This window comes from Orussus abietinus, unplaced genomic scaffold (assembly GCF_000612105.2).
Source record: "Orussus abietinus isolate OABI.00-Male unplaced genomic scaffold, Oabi_2.0 scaffold11, whole genome shotgun sequence".
Lineage (NCBI taxonomy): Eukaryota > Metazoa > Arthropoda > Insecta > Hymenoptera > Orussidae > Orussus > Orussus abietinus.
The window spans coordinates 2,166,634-2,185,655 of NW_019396016.1; the positions used below are offsets into that span (position 1 = coordinate 2,166,634).

Genomic DNA, 19,022 nt, shown 5'->3' on the forward strand with positions numbered 1-19,022 from the left:
ATCGAGTCCCGTAGAGTCCCGTCTACGTGACGACTTCACGTGACGACTTCACGTGACGACTTCACGTGACGACTTCACGTGACGACTTCACGTGACGACATCACGTGACGACTTCACGTGACGACTTCACGTGACGACTTCACACGACGACTTCACACGACGACTTCACACGACGACTTCACATGACGACTTCACGTGACGACTTCACACGACTTCACATGACGACTTCGCGGGAGTCACGCGACTTCATGAGAGTCACGTGAACGTGACTCACACTACGAGACTCTACGAGCACACTACGAGACTCTACGGGACTCTACGGGCACTCTACGGGACTCTGCGGGCACACTACGGGACTCTGCGGGACCTTGTGGGACTCTGCGGGGCTCTACGGGACTCTTCTGGTAGATGGCACCGCCATCGCGAGTGCGCGAGCTCCTATCAGAAATTCGTTGCGCCACCCTTGGGGGCAAAAAACGGTGAAAGCTACCGTACGATACCAGTGGGCAGCACAGGAGGCGATTGTGTCACCCTTCCCGTGAGCAATCTCTCAACTCATCTCTGGTACGTATGTACGTCCATGATGGAATCGATGGAATGGGATGGGATATGAAAAACTGAAACATGGCGACTCTTGTGAAAACGGTGCATGTTACAAAATCCGTGAATAATGTAACAAAGTTGTTGTCACACTTGTCAATATCTCCTGGGAGCTCTGGTGAACCAATTGCATTTCAAAGACCGAGGTATAATGATTATGTTCTACTTTCTTTCGCGTAAACTCGATGAAATATAGCGATTGTCTCACTTTGCGGCTCCCAATCCGCAGTGCAATATATCTGCTTTTCCAAGTGACACAATAAGATAGGGAATTTATTCGTTTTAATCTATTTGAATTTAGAATCCCTTTAATGCATTATGCATTTATGCACACAACACCAAGGCCGTTTGGTTTGATGGAATTCTTTGACGATCGGAAGAACTGGGGAAAGCAGGAGGTAAAAGTAGGAAGATCGTGGAGATTAGACGAGTTAAGGATTAAGAGCAACGAAGACTTACACAAGCTATGGTAAAGTTTTGTCCGTGTGGGATGTTTGCCTTTTTATACAAGTATGCGTTTACAGCAATACCATATGTCTTTCAGGTATGTTCTATTAAAGGAGAAAAACATGCTTTTAACAATGGAGCATGCTTGTACAGAGGAATATGAAATATTTCCAAACCCAGAACGTATAGATAAAATTAAAGAAAGTATGAGCAATTTAGAGGCCATTGTGAGAGAACGTAATAAGGCGTTCCATTTGCTGGAAACTGGTGAAACTGGAGAGCGACCAGGAAAACTCGTTTCCAGTGCATTAGGTAAATTCCTCTATTTTATTTATTAAATTTATGTATGAATCAAACTTATTAAGTTTGAGTTGTATAAATTGGTTCATTTTATGCAATGCAGGTCTCAGGCGCTATCATCGAATGGGAGAATATGTTATTCCACAGTATATGAATAAAACATGGTATAAGAAGCACTTCTTTGGACACGGTAGTTATGCTGTCCAAAAATTCTTAAGGTTATATCGAGAGAAACTATGGCTTGCTAAGAAAAGGGAAAAAAAGTATGTATTTCCTCGTTTTTGGTATTTTAAGGTATAATACAATTAAGGACATAATGTGTATTGTTTCTTTCTGTTTCAGTCGGAATAAGAATCGTGTTATGCAAATTTTGAAGCAATTCCCCAACGTGGATCCAGAAGCCATTAAAAAGAACTTTCCGGACAGTGATATAGAAAATCTCAAGCTGAGAAAGAAGGCTCAAGGTCATAGGGCACCTGAATAAATATATTAACAAGTGGATAAAGCTGAAGATATAAATGATTTATCAACCACGGCAAACGAAGTAAAGCAACGCAACGTTACCTGTACAGATTAGTTTCTTCTGATTAAATCAATATATTAGTACTAACGATACACTCTAATACCCAAAAAGAATGGAATCAGATTCTATGCCTACAGGTTACCATAAAGAAGTCAGGGATCTCATTTGACTAGTTCGTTATTGGTTTATTTGTATGGCATGCTTTATAATGACATGTGCTGTAATTCACTTGTGGCTATATAGAATTAGTGAAACGATATATAGGTTTAACATATACAATATGATGGCTGTAACAGGGGTAAATTTAAACCTATATATTTTCGCTGCAATAAAACAAATATAAAACTTAAATATCATGTAGACATCGGTTGTATCTTACTTTATATAAACCATGAGAAGTTGATGCCGGGGTATCAAATTAATGACGCCACGGTACCGTGTACTAATATTACATTATCTGATGTGACTATCATCACATTTTTCGGGCAGCTGTACATAATTATTAATAATATTCACAAGCAACTGCAACACACACCAGTTTGGTTAGCCTGATCGTAAGCATGCGGCAGCTATATATGACAAATCATAAATAAATAATTTTCAGAAATCCAGTAGAACACACGTAATACATTGTACGGCTACTGAAATTTAATGACAACGACGGTGCGATAAAAGTACCGATGCTACTTAAGTGTCAGATTATTAGGCGGTACGTAAAATCGGGTGTTTCCCGTTACAGAGAACCCGTTTAGCATAAATTTGAAATTATCTCCGGTGTCGACAATGTATTTAATCGCTATCTCCTTTTACCAGACCAAGCACCATGTTGATATAGCACAGTTTTTCTCTGCTCACCATAATAACCATACAAATGTCTACTCACCGGTCGAGGAGTGATAATAAACTTAATTAATAAAATTCCAAACTGTTTCATTTTAACTTACGATCACAAAAAATGCTCAATAAAGAATGGGGCAAAATTTCAGACTCGAGGTGACATCGGTAGTCCCAATTTATGTCGGTACCACCACTAGTCATACCACTTTCTGAAATCGATAAATATACGTAAAATCTATGCAAACGACGCAGCGAGTTAAAATGAATGAAGGCGTAAAAGCATTGTAATTATTATTAGGAATGTTAGTGATACGCGATCGTTGACAACCCATGGGGTATTTTCTTCTCCAGGAGGTGATGCTTTCTTTTAACGGCGCGGTCGATATTCCTTCCGATATACATATCCGCCGTTGTCCGTTTATTATCACTTCCCGTCTTAGCCCGCGTAATAAATGCACGTAAATAGACATTTATATAACCGATACGATATCCTCAACAATCGCCCTTATATTACAGTTTTCCCGCCACGACAAATCAATGATAAACTAGAGAGTATTACAATGTAGGGAAAATATTGCACTGCCTTAGGCGCACCGCATATCGGCGACACGGTCGCGCGTCGCCGCCGCAAGCTACCTCACCGATCGCTCACAATTATTCCATCTCTTTCTCTTTAATTAATCCGCCTCTGGAATTGATATTAAAATATAAGTGTATATCTAAGCCACGACTAATCGATCCGAAGGACGACGAAACACCGACCGAATCGTTTCTACGCTTCCGTCGTCCAAGAACTAGCAAATAATAGTTGCTCACGTATTCAGCTTTTCAAGAATATCGGAATCTTGAAACCATTTCTCGGCTTCAAAATCGGGCGGTCTAACGACGACTTAAAAGTATCATCTACCTCGAGTTCGTCCAGCATCTCGATTAAATGAAAGTGCGCTAATACCATAATAGCTGCCTTGCCCTCGTCAAGGACTATTCGGAGGACACGGGCAACAAATATTGCCAGGCGTGTTCCAAATCTTTGCTCGTGTCCGAACACCGATGATGGAGCTTGTCTTCGGGCGGCAACGTTACCATAGGAAATTCACCCTGCAACCATGCGTGCAGTTAACATTTTTCAACACGCGATAATCGCCGATAAAATAGTTATTCGCTTGAATAATGGTAACAACTGACTCACCATATCGGCGTCGGCCCACAGGGTCTCCAGTACTTCCCTGAAGGCGCAGAGCTCGTTGTAATTAGTGAAATAGATCACCCAGTCACCGCTGCTCTCGTGCACTTCCCGACAAGCAAATTCCTGCGTCGAAGGAGAAACGTACGAATGTCGATCATTTTTATATCGAGCAGCGTTGCGTATCCCTTTATCCGGTAAGAATATAAGTCGCAACGCCTCGACGTTAACGTCGAGCCTTACCAGTATACACCAAGACTGATGAGACAGGGGCACCCTAAAGGCCGTGAGGTGCTCCACGCTCGCACAGGACAAGGTTTGGCCCCTTTGGGTTCCCGGAAACGCTTCCTTCGTGGCTATCAAGTGCCCGGTCGTGGCTACGAGGCTGCAAGGCAACGGCTCCCTCTTCTCGGAGGAATCGAACAGACCCGAAGCGCTTTGCACGAAACTCTGCAGCCACTCCGAGGCCACGTATTCGTCCGGTGCGGCGAATTGGAAAGACTTGTTCGGTCTCAGGAGTATCTCGAAGGTGTGCGGCCGGTGCGAGTTAGGGATCCTTCGGCACCCTTGGCAGAGGCCGCCTTTCAAGGGGATCGCGCGTTTCGGAAGGCGTTGATTGGCGTCGGTGAACATGTAGACGACGCCCCCTTTCAAAACGAAGTATCCCGCTTCCCAGGGATTTGTCGGGGCGTTGGGATGCAGAGACTGGTAAGAGTGTGGTCGAAACATCAGATCCCCCTCCTTCGTCGGACCACACGGGGTACTCGGTGGCGATATGTGCTCGTCCTCCATGTAGATCAAGCTGTAGTGCTCGATCTTCTCGTCCTGGGATCAAAGCGGAGGGTAACAAACGAGGGCACAACATTAACTCGGGATCGGTTTCGGGGAATACTTACGGGGTGCACGACAGTCTCCGCTAGAATACCATGTCTCAGGATGTGCATGTCCTCGTAATTCAATTCTTTGACAGCGGGCAATCGAGGTTTCGACGGCGACCGCCTCATGGCCATTTCTAGGTGCGCTATGAGCTCGGACGTGGTTTGCGAGCTGCCGGTTGAAAATAAATATTGCATCTCGTAGTCTGCATTGGATATTAGTATCGTTTGTGCATTCGGTCCGACCTGCGTACAGACCAAGTTCCTTTAAAGCGAGTCGAAACGGGGAAGCGATGTGGTACGGATCGGAAGCTTACCATTATGACATCCAATTCGTTATAGGGAATGACAAACTGGTTACTGTAAGACCGGTCGATCTTTGACGCCGTCAAGTACAGCGTTTTGTCCGTCAAGAGAGCAAGCATGGGTTTGCTTTCGCCGTTCGTCATGTAGGAGCTCCTGACCTTGTAAACCTTGTACAGTTCTTCGGTTTTGTCTCTGTAAATGTGTCGCTTGAAGGTCTCCCGTAGCTTCAAACTAATCTTCTCCCCGCTAAATTCTCTCTTCTCGGCGGCCACGTTCTCCTGTATCTCTCGCTCGAGATTATCATTGAAATCTTTGAATCGTTCGTAGTCTGCCTTGGCTCCCTTGATGTATAGAGGGTTCACTTTGACAGGTTTTTTATTCTTCTTTGCTTCAAATTTTCTTTCCGTGATGGATCGCAGGAACTTACTTAACAAGGACGTCTTCGAAGGTGCTCGACGAAGCGGTGGCGGTGTCAGCAACTTACCGCTGTCGCTGGGCAAAATGGCCGTTATATTGCGTTTCTTCAGAGGCGAAGCTAGATGCCTACTGTTCCTTCGCTCGTTGACGTCAGAATTTCCTACGCTTTCTCCGTCCGACCAGTCACCGGAGCTCGTATATTTCTTTGAAGTTGACGGCGGTTTCGGCGTTTCCAGTTTAACCGGCGAATCCTCGACTATGTTCCCATACTCCTTCTCAACGATGTATGCCTCCTGCGCCTCGTTTTCCTCTAACTCTATCTCTATCTTTGGTCGGAAATTTTTACCGGGATCTTCCTGACCCTCGGGGACCCCACGCTCCGACATGGACATCATGCACGTGCACTTTGGATCCTTTTGGCATACTCCTTGGTTACCCATCTGTTGCGGAAGCTTCTTCTCTGAATCGCTATCGAAGACACTTAACGAAGAAGACGAAGAGTAGCAGTCCGAGTAAGCGCTCCTCCCTGTGGGGTTCTTTTCGACGTAAGGAGAGTCGCCGTGGGCGCACCAACTGTATCGTCCTTTCTGGGCATCCCTTCTTTGCACGGAATGTGGATGTAGGAAACTTATAGAGAAGTCTGCAAAGCTTTCGTCGTCCTCCAGTTTCATCGTCTTAAAGATGTCCTCGTGAAAGCTGACTCGTTTTTTACTTTCGCCGCGTTTCTTCTTACGCTGTCTGCGCTGAACTACTGCATCCGAGCCAGAGGACGACAAAATGCTGGTATCGGTCATGTTAATAGTGTTCAAGATACTGTACGGTGCTTCGGTATTATCACAGTCCGAGATGGTCATGCTCAATTCCAGGAGGTTCGTATCGTTATTTATGACATACGAATTCCGAGGGTCTATATTCTTCTTAAAGCTGTAGCTACCGTCGCCGTAGTAGCTATTTCGCTTGACGTAGTCCTTCGACACGTTGTCAAATTCATTAGTTATCTTGTCAAGCTTCGACTCGTCGAGGCTCTTACTACAAAAACTGTAGTCCTTTAATGTATCCAGGCTAGAGCAATTTAATTCGTTGTCGTCCAGTTTGGGGGCCAAATTCTGATTGGCAATATCACTCTTTGTCATTATGGAATTATGGAATTTGGCTGCCATTGCTGGTGAGTGTACCGGTGTTTTGCCGTCTTCGCTGGAATCACTCGAAGAAAAGGAGTGCTCGACATTTTTATTACCTTGGGTACAGTTGGTCATGCCAGACTTGTATTTGTTATTATGATATTTTGGAATGTCCTCCATTGACGAGTCCTAAAGTCGTATCAGAGTTTAGACACGTTGGTGAGCTACAATGAAAAAGATTTTAAAGCGACGTCCTACCTCCTTGTAGCTGCTTGCATCGGTCTCGTTAGCACCATCCATATCACTGTCCAAAGCGACCCCGCTATCTACCGGAGAGGCAAGACTCGAACAGACACTCGATGATCTCAAGTGCAGCGATAATGCGATGCCGGATGGCGAGCCGCTCATAGGTCGTTGTGGCATGTAGTTGCAAATGTCCAGGTACGTGACATCCTAAAGAACATTGATTTACACTTCTTAAACGCTAACAACGAACTTTAAACTGCTCATAAATTGAATCCCGCATTCGCTCGTGTACTTTCGGTATCACCTTTCAAGAAACATGTAACGTTAATGTTACAAGGATTGCGAAAAATAAGGTACACATCGCGATAACCTATTGCCTTATCGAAGCAAAAAATAAGACTATCTTTACGAAAATATTTAAAAACCGTGTATAGGTTATTTATTGGTTCGATAATAGCGACCACGGGGTGATATTGATATCTGAAGTGCAAAAATATAAATAAATTAGATACATAGAAATTTCACATGCAACCGCTATCTCGCAGAAGAAGTGTAAGTATTAATTATAATAAATTGCATTGATGAAGAATAAATTTATTACAATAAATCTATCAACTAGTCATTAATGACGTTCCAGTGAAAAATTTATCCGATTTTAGCCATTAATTAAAATGCTTGTTTACTCCGAGTCAACATGACATTAAATGAAAAATCATTGATAACTTGAATAACGCATCATTAAATAACAGTTCAATAAGTGACTTGTGGTGTATCTTTTATCAGAGGGGGGTCTGACAATAATAGCAACAATTGTTTTCAACTTGACATGGGGTGTACTTAAGATAAGCTACGATTAAATTCATGCAAGAGCATTGGAGGTTGTTGCTCTGGGAGGTCCTTGAATTGGCAGTTCACTAATTTCGAGGTAATCAAACTTCATGCAACAAGTACTCCCAATGAGATTATCATTGAATATGTCACTTACCAATTGCAAAGTGAAGGATACATTTTCCAGACCAGCAAGGAGATTTACCAACTGATTGGTCTTGTCAGCATCACGAACGAGTGCATGAGGGAAGTATTGTTTTTTCAAAGTGCTGGTATCCCTCAATAAGCAAGCTAAGTAACTTTCAAAGCTACCTTCGCTTAGGGTATGATACAACCAAGCTCTTCCTGTAAGACGATATATATTTTCACTCATTTTTTATTATCGCATAATCGAAGTACTCGAATACTATGCAAAGAGTCATAAAGCAAAGCAGATAGAATGTGTCAGGTTTTAAGTAATTTGATTTCACTGATAAAAACTCATTCATTTGCAGAAAATTATTTATCTAGCTCTTGCTCTACACAACGGCATTCTATGTGGCACTTTTATGAGTATCTCAGATTCTGTGCATACCTTTTCCGATAGAAGTTAATACACTCTGAAGTGCATGGATCACCACGACAGTATCCTGGTGGCTAAGTTCTCGTGCCGTACCCCAATATCCATGTCTTTCAATGCGTAACCCGTGTCGCAAAGCACGATCTAACCAGTAGACCAACCAGGAATCACCGTCCAAGACCACTGTACCGTGAAGGCTTTGGGCATACACCTAATGCAAGGATAAATTCATTCTATCAATGCCTTCATCGGTTCAAATCTGTTTTCAGTATTCAGCTACTAATTTACATATGCTATACGTTATCAAATGCTTGTCAATAAGTAATTCATGATCAGCTCTTTGCAGTCTTCTTTATAATGACTTTGTCGATTACATACTTTATATCGCATATAAAGCATTTCTAAAGGAATCAGTATCGAACCTGAGACAATAGATTAGTCTTTAAAGTTTAACACATGTACTAAGGTGAGTAATACAAAAGCGCTTCAAGAGATCATAAAAAGGTGTTAAAAGAAATAAGCTATACCAACATGGCAGTGGATTAGACATAGGGAAAGGCATACAGCTGGTGCCACTAAGAACTGCTAACAATTTCTTTAAATGAAATAAATTAAATTAGAACCTGGATCAGGTATTACGTATAACATTTCATCCAATTTCTTAATTTCTTATTCGAATACTACATTATTTCCAGCTCTGTTCAAAGCTTAAAATCTGGTAACCCGGTACTCCGACACTCGATGCTACGTTCCCAACTGTTTGTAGAAATTCTAACGGAGTGCAACGCATGTCCGAACAAAATATTTGTGCTCTCGACGATCCAAGCGCAGAAGCTCCATCTCAAGTAAATGACAGTGACTGACGTCAAAACTTGGATTCGTAACAAGTAAAGACAATGATAAGTCGATACAAAAGGAATGAAAATGACCTAAGTAACGCAGCGATTCATTTTCGGTTTAGACAGAGGACTACAATAAAACTTAATGAAGGTATTCCTTATGTATTCGACCTTGAATCCAATTGTCAAAAATGTACCCCAACACGAGTAAATATCTGGTAAACTTTAGGAACTTCGGAGTCAATGTTCCACCGACATGACGCATAGACTGTTGATTTGTGCGGAGCTCGCTTACCAGCTTAACGGCTTTCGTTAACTCCTGAAGAATCCTGTTCTTGGAGAGGATCTTGTCGGTGCAGAGGTCTGCGTCTTCTTGTCCAGGCATCTTGGTTGAAAATATTTACATGTCTCGGTTAAGAAACAATGAAAGTAATGCGAGTCGGAGCAGAAATTTTGGAGCGAGAGCCCTCGCCCACTGTTGCCGACCTGCAGCCTCTGCCTGCAGAAGTCTGCAGCACCCCGCAGCTGGTCGGGCCGATTCTACCGATAATCAGGGATAACGGCGCAGACCGCTGGACACATTCGCTGACTGGTTGTTACGTCGCATTGATTTTGTTCCTGCGCAAGTCACCCGCGAAATCCAACCGGAGATCAGCATATATTGGCCAATCAAAGATTATTATATAGAATGGAAGGTGACGTATGAAACGTAAGTATGCATATATTTTTATAACCACACAAAAATACGTAATTACTTACCACTCACTCACTTACCACGTTTATCATAACTTCCTTCGAATGCATTTCTACGGCATTACGCTTGCGTAAAACATCAACCAATCAAGGTTAAGCACCAAATACGCGTCACCCTCCCCTCACTAGCATCCAACCGGAGCATTCTATATTCTCTATACAGAGATGAGTTGGGAGATTGCTCACGGGCAGGATCGTGCGATCGCATCCTGTGCTGCCCTCTGGTTTCGTACGTTAGCTTTCACCGTTTTTTGCCGCCAAGGGTGGCGCAACGAATTTCTGATAGGAGCTCGCGCACTCGCGATGGCGGTACCATCTACCAGTCGCCGTTGGTGGCTCACGTACTCGTGATGGTAAGGGAAGAACACTCGTGACGCCTGGAAATTTCCAGGGAAAATGGCAGAAGCCTCTCCCTGTAAAATCACGTCAAGATTGAAATTCTAACTTAAAAATGGACGAGATTTCAAATTGGAAAAGTATAGAAAAAGATGGTAAGGATGATAATTCTACATTTTTGATACTGTTACATCAGAAAATTTCATTTTTGCTATTAAATAATATATTGTATCATATTCACAGACTTTTATAAACAGTTTTTGGGTTTAGAAGCAAGACATTCCGATGTTAGTTTGATGCTGTCTGTGGCACAACAGATAAATAAATTAGGACAAGGTAAATGTACAAGTTGCTAAAGATTATGTGCTTCTATGTTTAATATTTTAACGGTTTATATTTATTTAGATGTGATTTTTTTATTTTTTAAACAGCCATAGCGGTATTAGATGCCGAACTTCAGAAACAAGTTCTTGCCAATCATGAAAGTTTACTTTTTCAAGTAACATGGGTGGATAAACTGGAAAGTGTTCTGTCAATTATGCAAGCACACGTACAAGTAGGTTTTGTATTTTTTTATCGTCAATACACGCTAACATAACATCACAATTATTTGTTTTAATACAGAGTCTACTGTCTGCTGTCGAGCGTCTTCGGGGAAAGATAATAGAACCGTTCAATAGATTTGAAACTCAGACTATCATACTAGCTCGTTTACACCAAACTTCAGATTTGTTAAGACGCATTGCTCGCATGCAACATCTATCCAAGCGATTGAATTCTCAAATGACTAGTGGCATAAATGGGCCGGACATCGTTAAGGCTGCCGGTAGTCTCCATGAACTTGGTAACTACATCAAGCAATTTTCACTAATTGACATCAAGTATATTCTTATGCATTTTATAACTGCAATTTTATTTTTGCATATAGAACAACTTTTATCCGATACAGATTTAAGTGGTTTAGATGTTGTTGCGGATGATCAGCAATCGGTAAAATCTCACAGAAAAACGGTTCGGAGAATTGCTACTCAAACTCTTACACAGGGGTTGCAGATGAATAACAGATCACAGGTATTCATGATGGAATATGACTTTGAAATGGAATCAGAAGTGCTAAAGTAAATTTTATTATCAGGTTAGCACCGCAGTGCAAGTGTTCGAAAATTTAGGGATTCTTGATAATGCCATAGACACGACCGTGTTATCTGCTTTATCAGAGATAGAGAAGGTAGCTAGAGAAGCTCTAGATGTATCTTTGTCTTTAAATCAAGATGCGGGTAAACGATCGGGCCCTGGAAGAGCTGCAATCCCATCGCCAGGAACTTCTGGAAATTTACGAACGCGTTTATGGGAAAACTTAGAGAAGCTCTTTCATGATTTTATTTTCACCCAATGTGTGCAGGTGCTTTTTATTCTAAATACTTTATTTTAATCGAAGTACCAAAGAGTAAAGCAAAAGTTATCTTAGTTTCATTTGTCCAGATCGAATTACTACAAAGGACACTTCTTGAGCATCGCACAAAAGGATTTGACAATTTATCTGGAATATTTTGGAGTAAAGTTACTGCCCTATTGGCAAAGATACTGGTGGATCGATCTCAAGGTGGTCATAATTTTCCATTACCGGTTATTTGTTTAGCGGTTAATCAATTTTATTTTACTTATAGGGTCGTCATTAGTCAAACAAGCTTTAGAAGGTGAATATCCAAAGTTTTTAAGAATTTATCTGGACTTGAGAAAACGTCTCAAGGAACATTCGCACATCGATGACACATATGCTATTGAGTAAGTTTCTAAACTCAATTTAAATCCCTGAACATAAAACTCAATTCACCATTTATTTTCCAGCCGAAGTATTTTATCGCCATTCGAGAATGCATACCTTTCGCGTTCAGTATCTCGACTCTTGGATCCAGTTCACACTATGTTCTCTAGTGAAGTAACTCCTGGTCAGGATGACATTGACAGCTTGATTCGTACGGTAACAAGGTAAAATTACAATATTCAAATGCAACTGATCAAAGTTATTAAAGATTACTCTAAAGAATAATTTCATTTACAGCGAACTTAGTGTGTCACTGGTGGACGAAGGGTTGGCAATAATAGTTGCACGCAATGTGAGCAAAGCAATTCGACTATTTTGTTTAAAATGTGAACAGGGACTGATGACAGGGGGTGAAGCTAGTCAGGTCATCGATTCACCTATGGCAGGTCAACAGACAAATGTCACCCTTGCAAACTTGTTATACTACCTTTCTACTCAAGCAAGACGAGTCGTGACAAATTTAGCTGGTAGCTTACCAAGCGAAGGAGCTTCTACTATAATTACTGCACTTGAAGGAACTGAAACATTGACGAAAACTATTTTGGCACCATTAATAGCTTCTATCAACGATGCCGTTGAAAGTATTATTCTGACAATGCATGACGATCCAGAATTCCGAGAGTAAGTTATCCAGTTGATTCGTGTGTTCATGTTTGTTTCCGAATAATCTACCTAACATAAAAACTACAATTTTTCAGTAACAACAATCCTCTCAAAAAAGAGGTGGGATGTTCACTTTACATGCGAGAACTTCAAGGATTTATTTTACGCTCGGTTAATACGTTCCTGGGACCATATAAAAATCACGAGATCGTAGTCGAATGGTAAGTTACTTTAAATAACAGAAATAAGAATGTTTCTCATGATATTAACTTTTTTTTCAAGCTGCAAAGCCATTGCATCAAGATGTATTGAATTATTCGTTCGGAATGCGTGTCTACTGAGACCATTAACAAACTACGGTAAAACAAAACTGATTGCTGACTTTTCTCAGGTATGACTTTTGTTAACAATTATTTTAATACTCATGAATATTGAGAGAGAGAGAGAGAGAGAGAGGGAGAGAGCAGTGTAATGTAGAATCAAAAAAATTAGATGGAACTGGCAGTGGTACCACTTTGTCGTGGTCAGCTTGGTATGCTCGAGCAGCAGCAATATAGAACACTGAGAGCACTGAAAGCATTGCTTTTATTAAGCCCTGAACAAATGGTAGACAAGGTTTTGGAAGGTGAAGGAGAAGGAGCCGTACCTCCATCCCTCGTACTGTTGCATCTCTTCTCTGGAGCGCCTCCTGATTTGCTTTCACCACACCAGGTTATTATTATTTTTTAACAAATAACTAAGTATCTTATCGTAAGAAAATTTAACAATTTTTTTTCAGAGTGCCGGTTGGTCAGTCTCTAGATTGTCACAATGGATGGACAGTCATTCCAGTGAAAAAGAGAGATTAACACTAAGCAGCGGACCGTTACAAAGATATCAAATGAGTATTCGACAGCGTAATCTTCCATCGTTTCACCCCCTCTTTCCATTAATGATGAAGCTTGCTAGCTTGAGCGAACAAGTCAGATAAGGCCAAGAGCTGCCTGTCCTTTTATTGAAATATATTTTATAATTAAATAATGAGACTAAGGAAATACCAATATCATGGGCTGTGAAGAAGTGTTATGAAACGAAATAGAATATAGACACAAAAATACCATTAGGTCTCATTCGATCCATAACCTTCTTATATATGTTGTCTTTGTTAAGTACAATCCTATGATCAAAGTGACACTTAAAATGACTGGCCAATTGTATGACTTCTTTTTACCAATGTAGGTTGCAGGTATTTTACACTTGGCATTTTTGTCAATCTAAAATTCAATACGAATAGTTTATAATAACTACAAAGAAAATATTTAGTGCATTTTCTCACCTTTTCAGCAATAGTCTTCATTTGAGAGACTTCCTTTTTTAATGTCTTTAAAGTTCGCTGCAATTCCGTTAGCTCTGTATTGTATTCAGATTTTTTGATCACAAAAAGATCTAGATTAACATCTTTCGCTCTTTGTAAACTATTTTTGATATATCGAAAGCTGGAACCAATTACGCTAATCTGTTTTGCTGTTTTGCCTAAAGATATTATACCATCGAATATTCTGAAACAAATTAGACGTTTTGCATAATTTCAGAATGTTGCGACGTGGTTTTCGTCCCGATCTCAGGCGCTCAATTTATTTCTAATTAAACAAATTCGTTGGACGCCAGCCGCACGTCGGCGACCCTAAATACATCAATTTCACACACTCTCGAAAATCTTAAACCGATACGTGCGAGCACTACAGGGCCGCATCGGCGACCCGGGACCCTTGCGCTCCACCATGCCGCGGCCGCATGGGTAAACCCTGGGGCACCTGTCCTACGAGGACTCCCTTAATATTCCTCGAAGGTCCGCCGTGCATTTCCCCCAACCCCACCGCCCGAATCTTCCCCTAGTTACCCATATAAATCCCCCTGAAACGTACAGGAGGTGCTAGCTAGATTTGCTAGCGCCGCTCGTGAGTGTATAATTCACGCTATAGATAAATACGGCGGGCGGGCAACCATCCCATCCTCCGAGAGAACGTGATCTCCCTTTAATGTGGGGGGACCGACCCACCACACTACAATGTGTATACCAGTCTGGGAGCTTAATTACTTACGTGAACGGCAAAGATTTCTTAATGGTACCGATACTCTGTATGCTCCATTTTTTTATATGAAACTTGTAAAGGTTCTCTAAAAATTGCTTTCTATGAATTTTTATATCCATTCCTAGCCTAATGAGATCCTCTTCTTGAAGGTGCAAGAAAGTCTTCAAATCCATTCCATGGAAGTGACTTCTATATTTTTCGAAACCCATTCCATAAAGTAAAGTGATCACGTCAAAGTTAGTGGCTTTTTCGTTCTTGTCACAAAGTGCAGGAAATATACACTTCCAGTTTTGGTCATTTGTTAGTTCACAAATGACTTGTGTATTATCTTCTGAATCAAGAAGTTTTATAATCTAAAGAATGTAAACAAATACCGATATTAGGTGGTTTTTCTGTCCGGAGGTACATTATAATTAGAAAATTAGGATAAATAGACAGAATGTGACTTTTGATACGGACAAAGTAAATGCAAAAACTTTCAACCATTAAAATTATGTATACGAGTTTACCTTATCAAAATCCTTAGTATATGCGATATCTTTTGGACTCAGACCACGTCTATCTTTGCATGTAATGTTGGCATTACTTTCCAAAAGAAACTTTACCACTTCATATTTATTGGCAATGATAGCATAAAATATAGCCTAAAATTCAAATAGGATCATTAGCTTTAGAATCAGATAGTTCCTTAAAGAAGCTCACAGTTCGTTCATCGTGATCACGGGCCTCGATGTCCTGTACATAAGATAGTAATTCCTTGATTTCCTCGAGTCCTCTTGACATGCATGCCAGCATCAATGGTGTTTCCCTATAACGTTATAAATTAATTGACACTGAAAATACCATTTATAAGATTTGAAATTAAGTGGAGTTACATTCGGTTGTTGCGTGCATTTACGTTAACTTTTGCTTTAATTAGTAAACGAAAGCACTGTATCCATTTCTCTGATGATTCTTTTGATGAATTACACAGAGCCATGAGAGGTGTATATCCATCTAATAAAGAATAAATATTAAACAACGGTACTTAGAAATTAACAATTGATCAAAATTATTTACAACCTTTATGTCGATTAGGATCGGCACCAAGTGTCAGCAAATATTCAATGGCATCTGGTAGAACAGAAGCTGATGCATAAAGGAGTGGGGTCCAACCAGTGTGAAGAAAGTCATTAATATCATGCCCTGCTGATATTCAACATGAAACAAATGTGGCTCTTTTTCAAGAAAAAAAAAAAATATATATTACATAAAATGTAAAGCATTGGTATTTACCATTAACATAATCATCTATACTTTTCAAGCAACCTGTCATGCAAGCATTTAAAACGGTAAATTCCACTTCCCTCTGTACATCTTTAGCAACTTGATCGGTATGAATAGACTCAAATGTTTTCACGTCTGTGCTAAATCTATTGTACTTAATATCCTGCATATGAAAAATAGAAATAATGTAATTATTTTGAGACTTTAAAGGAATTTTAAGGTACAATTAACATATAGTAATTCCATATTCATCGAAGTAGTTGTCATCTTCTAACATCGATTACTTCGATATCAAAATTGTAAACAAGCCGGTGGAGTTAACACCGACCGGCTTTTACCTCTTTGTGAAAAGAGAAGCCGTTATCTTCGTCGTCAATTTTCTCGCTAGGTTTTGCGTACATTTTTGACACGTAGCCTCCGGAAAATCGTCTTCAGCTCAACTTGATCGATATGTAACAACTGACAACTGACGAGCCGCTTTGTCAGATACGCGCGATCTCACACGTGACTGCACGTGACTGCGAAGTTGAATGATACAACACAAAGATGAGTTGGGAGATTGCTCACGGGCAGGGTGACCTCCGGTGGAGGATGCAGACGGCTAATGCACTTGTCACCTGTTACAACACTGGACAGTCCGAGAACCGGCTGAAAAAGTGAAAGCTAACGTACGAAACCAGAGGGCAGCACAGGATGCGATCGCGCCACCCTGCCCGTGAGCAATCTCCCAACGCATCTCTGCCCGTGTCCTTCTGGGCCTCTATCAGCCTCTATGGCGACAACTGTATTCTTTGCGGATACTATTGGATACTATCCTTAATCGTTTCGATCATTTTTGACAGCTCCGGTTTGTAAAAATATGTAGAATTACATTAGTATAAACTGAAATATTGTCGATTATTTTCTAATTATATGGTGAATGAAAAAAGAAAGTGTATTAGCAAGTTAGCGGCATAATAAAGTCAACGGTGGTGCAAAAAAACGAGGTAGACGTTTAACCTTTGGTCGGTCAAAACGTAATTAATGACTGATAAAATTTAACGCTGCATTGTACGTCTTCGCTAATCCTCAGAGGTGTTGATAAGAAGAATATATACAATGAACCAGCATAGAATGAATGATCATCAATTTCGTAGTTCGGACTTTCTGTCAAGGTAATTTTTAGTTCTGGTATTATCGTTATTCATATATTTTATATACGGCAGTACTTATACATATAGTTTACTAATATGACAGTTGAATATTTTATCGCAGTGGTTCATCAGCAATGATTGGAAACAACCAACGCATGGCAAACCCACCTCCGATACCACCTCGTCGGTTGGTTTCAAATTATCAAGGATATAGCGACTATAGACCTTTAGGTTCTGGATATTTGGGTGGTTATGGATATGGAAACAATTGGGGTTATAGAGGAGTTGGAGGATACAGTGGGGTTGGGTCATATTCTAATAGCATGGGATATAACAATTATGGGCAATTTGGAGGAACCAGCGATGTTGAAAATAGGTAATTATTGCAAGTTATGTTTTTGCAATACAGATACCATTGCACAGCATGAAACTATTCTAAAAGTTTAGTTATAGATGAAAATACTGCAAGGAAAATGTAAGAAGTTTTAATTCAGGTTCGTACAGTTTGCTGAGGAAAGTACTAGGCCAGCATTTCAGTCGATAGAAGCAATGGTACATACGTTTTCGTCAGTAACAATGATGTTAGAATCAACTTTCTTTGCTATGACGAGCTCATTTAGAGCTATATTAAGCGTTGCAGAAAATGTGGGAAGGTTACGCTCAATGTTTGGTCAGTTTTTAAGTGTATTTACATTGGTACGATTTGTAAAATGGCTGTATCGAAGAATCTTATATACTCTAGGTACACTGTCTTTCTTTCCTTGTATTAGAGATGTATAAAATGTAAGCAAGGACACCATTGTATTTAAGATATTTCCACAGGTCTCCGAAATGAAGATCTTAGCGACGAAGCATTGTGGAGAAGAACCGCTTTGCAAGTTCTAAATGGAGAAAGAACGGGGCCTTCTTCTTGGCCTATTTTTTTATTTTTTAGTCTGATAGTAGCCATTCCATACTTGGTTCATAAACTAGTAAATAATGTAAAACAAGTCAGTATAAATGGTAAGTTTTTCAATGGATTGATAACATAATTAAATGTATCTGTTCAATATAGTAATAATATTAATCTTTTACAGCGAATAATCCTAAGGAGTGGTTAGAATGTAATGAACCTGTTTATTCGGCAACTGTATTGTATGACTTTGCTCCGACATCCGCCGATGAACTTAGTATCAAAGCTGGACAGAAGATTTGGCTTGCTCCTCAGTCATTGCAGCCAAAAAATATACCTGGTTGGTGCAAAGCTACTGATAGCAGTAATGTAGGTTTAGTGCCTTCAAATCATATAAAAATTGTTGGCCAATTAAGAAAGAAACCTATAGGACCACAAAGTATGGCACCCCAAACATCAAGTGTTCCTATGCAAAGTAACTTCACAAATGTTAATTTGGGTCATGAAACGCAAAGTACGACGAATTCTGATTTTGAAAAACTGGAACATACATTTGAGGATGATTGCGATGGTCAAAAAGATGCTAAGGAATCCTACCAATGATCTATAAAATACCAGAATCAAGAATGGGTTTGTAAATACTAATGTGTACGATGAAGACCTCAGTAGCCCTGCATTGAAACATGACAGCATTTACTGAGTTGACACTATTCGACTGTAAATTGTGTTATGCATTATTTGTTAAATTTATAAGATCATTCCAATTCAATTTATACTCGAATGTACTTTTATATGCAAGGAAAAGGAAAATGTTCATAAAAGTGTAATTTTTGGGTCAATTAATTCTTATGTACAAGCAATGAGAAATCTCAAAATGTGTTTAAGGGTGGCCTATGATACATTTTGAACTGTTTACCAAATTTTAAAATTACCACGTTAGGCAACATACCTTATTCTTTAGATGGCAAATAAAATCAAAATATTGAATTAAAAATTCTATAAACCAATTTGACAAAACTAAGAATTATAAATTAAAAGAAATACAAGATGTGATACACGTT

The 19,022-nt window shown here is 40.1% G+C and overlaps 5 protein-coding genes across 7 annotated transcripts; 3 read left to right on the forward strand and 2 right to left on the reverse strand.

Moving 5' to 3' along the window:
* The first annotated feature begins 580 nt into the window (after positions 1 to 580).
* On the forward strand, positions 581 to 2,221 carry LOC105704186 (39S ribosomal protein L47, mitochondrial). Its single transcript, XM_012433208.2, has 5 exons — positions 581 to 746; positions 902 to 1,069; positions 1,145 to 1,359; positions 1,451 to 1,610; positions 1,690 to 2,221. The coding sequence occupies exons 1-5, from the start codon at positions 625 to 627 to the stop codon at positions 1,829 to 1,831; spliced, it is 807 nt and encodes a 268-aa protein (XP_012288631.1). The 5' UTR covers positions 581 to 624; the 3' UTR covers positions 1,832 to 2,221.
* Positions 2,030 to 9,726, reverse strand: LOC105704185 (pleckstrin homology domain-containing family M member 2). Its single transcript, XM_012433207.2, has 9 exons — positions 9,377 to 9,726; positions 8,258 to 8,453; positions 7,841 to 8,028; positions 6,868 to 7,062; positions 5,083 to 6,798; positions 4,787 to 5,011; positions 4,134 to 4,715; positions 3,897 to 4,016; positions 2,030 to 3,805 (listed from the first exon to the last, which is right to left on the reverse strand). Exons 1-9 carry the CDS (start codon positions 9,464 to 9,466, stop codon positions 3,689 to 3,691), a joined length of 3,429 nt encoding a protein of 1,142 aa, XP_012288630.1. The 5' UTR covers positions 9,467 to 9,726; the 3' UTR covers positions 2,030 to 3,688.
* Positions 9,727 to 10,174: 448 nt separating this feature from the next.
* Positions 10,175 to 13,697, forward strand: LOC105704237 (conserved oligomeric Golgi complex subunit 5). The gene is made up of 14 exons (XM_012433293.1): positions 10,175 to 10,325; positions 10,414 to 10,506; positions 10,602 to 10,726; positions 10,795 to 11,014; positions 11,099 to 11,241; positions 11,306 to 11,572; positions 11,653 to 11,773; positions 11,838 to 11,955; positions 12,019 to 12,159; positions 12,233 to 12,616; positions 12,694 to 12,819; positions 12,881 to 12,989; positions 13,091 to 13,309; positions 13,377 to 13,697. The coding sequence occupies exons 1-14, from the start codon at positions 10,286 to 10,288 to the stop codon at positions 13,566 to 13,568; spliced, it is 2,298 nt and encodes a 765-aa protein (XP_012288716.1). The 5' UTR covers positions 10,175 to 10,285; the 3' UTR covers positions 13,569 to 13,697.
* LOC105704238 (ankyrin repeat, SAM and basic leucine zipper domain-containing protein 1) lies at positions 13,683 to 16,416 on the reverse strand. 2 transcript variants are annotated; one of them, XM_012433294.2, is made up of 9 exons: positions 16,275 to 16,416; positions 15,946 to 16,099; positions 15,733 to 15,855; positions 15,546 to 15,666; positions 15,373 to 15,478; positions 15,180 to 15,314; positions 14,680 to 15,023; positions 13,914 to 14,136; positions 13,683 to 13,851 (listed from the first exon to the last, which is right to left on the reverse strand). In XM_012433294.2, the coding sequence occupies exons 1-9, from the start codon at positions 16,335 to 16,337 to the stop codon at positions 13,705 to 13,707; spliced, it is 1,416 nt and encodes a 471-aa protein (XP_012288717.1). In that variant the 5' UTR covers positions 16,338 to 16,416; the 3' UTR covers positions 13,683 to 13,704. The 2 variants fall into 2 exon arrangements, with proteins under 2 accessions (XP_012288717.1, XP_023290438.1); XM_023434670.1 differs by having other exon boundaries at positions 15,733 to 15,858.
* Positions 16,417 to 16,698: 282 nt separating this feature from the next.
* Positions 16,699 to 18,955, forward strand: LOC105704119 (peroxisomal membrane protein PEX13). Of its 2 annotated transcripts, XM_012433068.1 has the most exons (6): positions 16,699 to 16,922; positions 17,009 to 17,090; positions 17,191 to 17,445; positions 17,564 to 17,811; positions 17,892 to 18,071; positions 18,146 to 18,955. In XM_012433068.1, exons 2-6 carry the CDS (start codon positions 17,035 to 17,037, stop codon positions 18,562 to 18,564), a joined length of 1,158 nt encoding a protein of 385 aa, XP_012288491.1. In that variant the 5' UTR covers positions 16,699 to 16,922; positions 17,009 to 17,034; the 3' UTR covers positions 18,565 to 18,955. The 2 variants fall into 2 exon arrangements, with proteins under 2 accessions (XP_012288491.1, XP_012288490.1); XM_012433067.1 differs by having other exon boundaries at positions 16,699 to 17,090.
* The last annotated feature ends 67 nt before the right edge of the window (positions 18,956 to 19,022 follow it).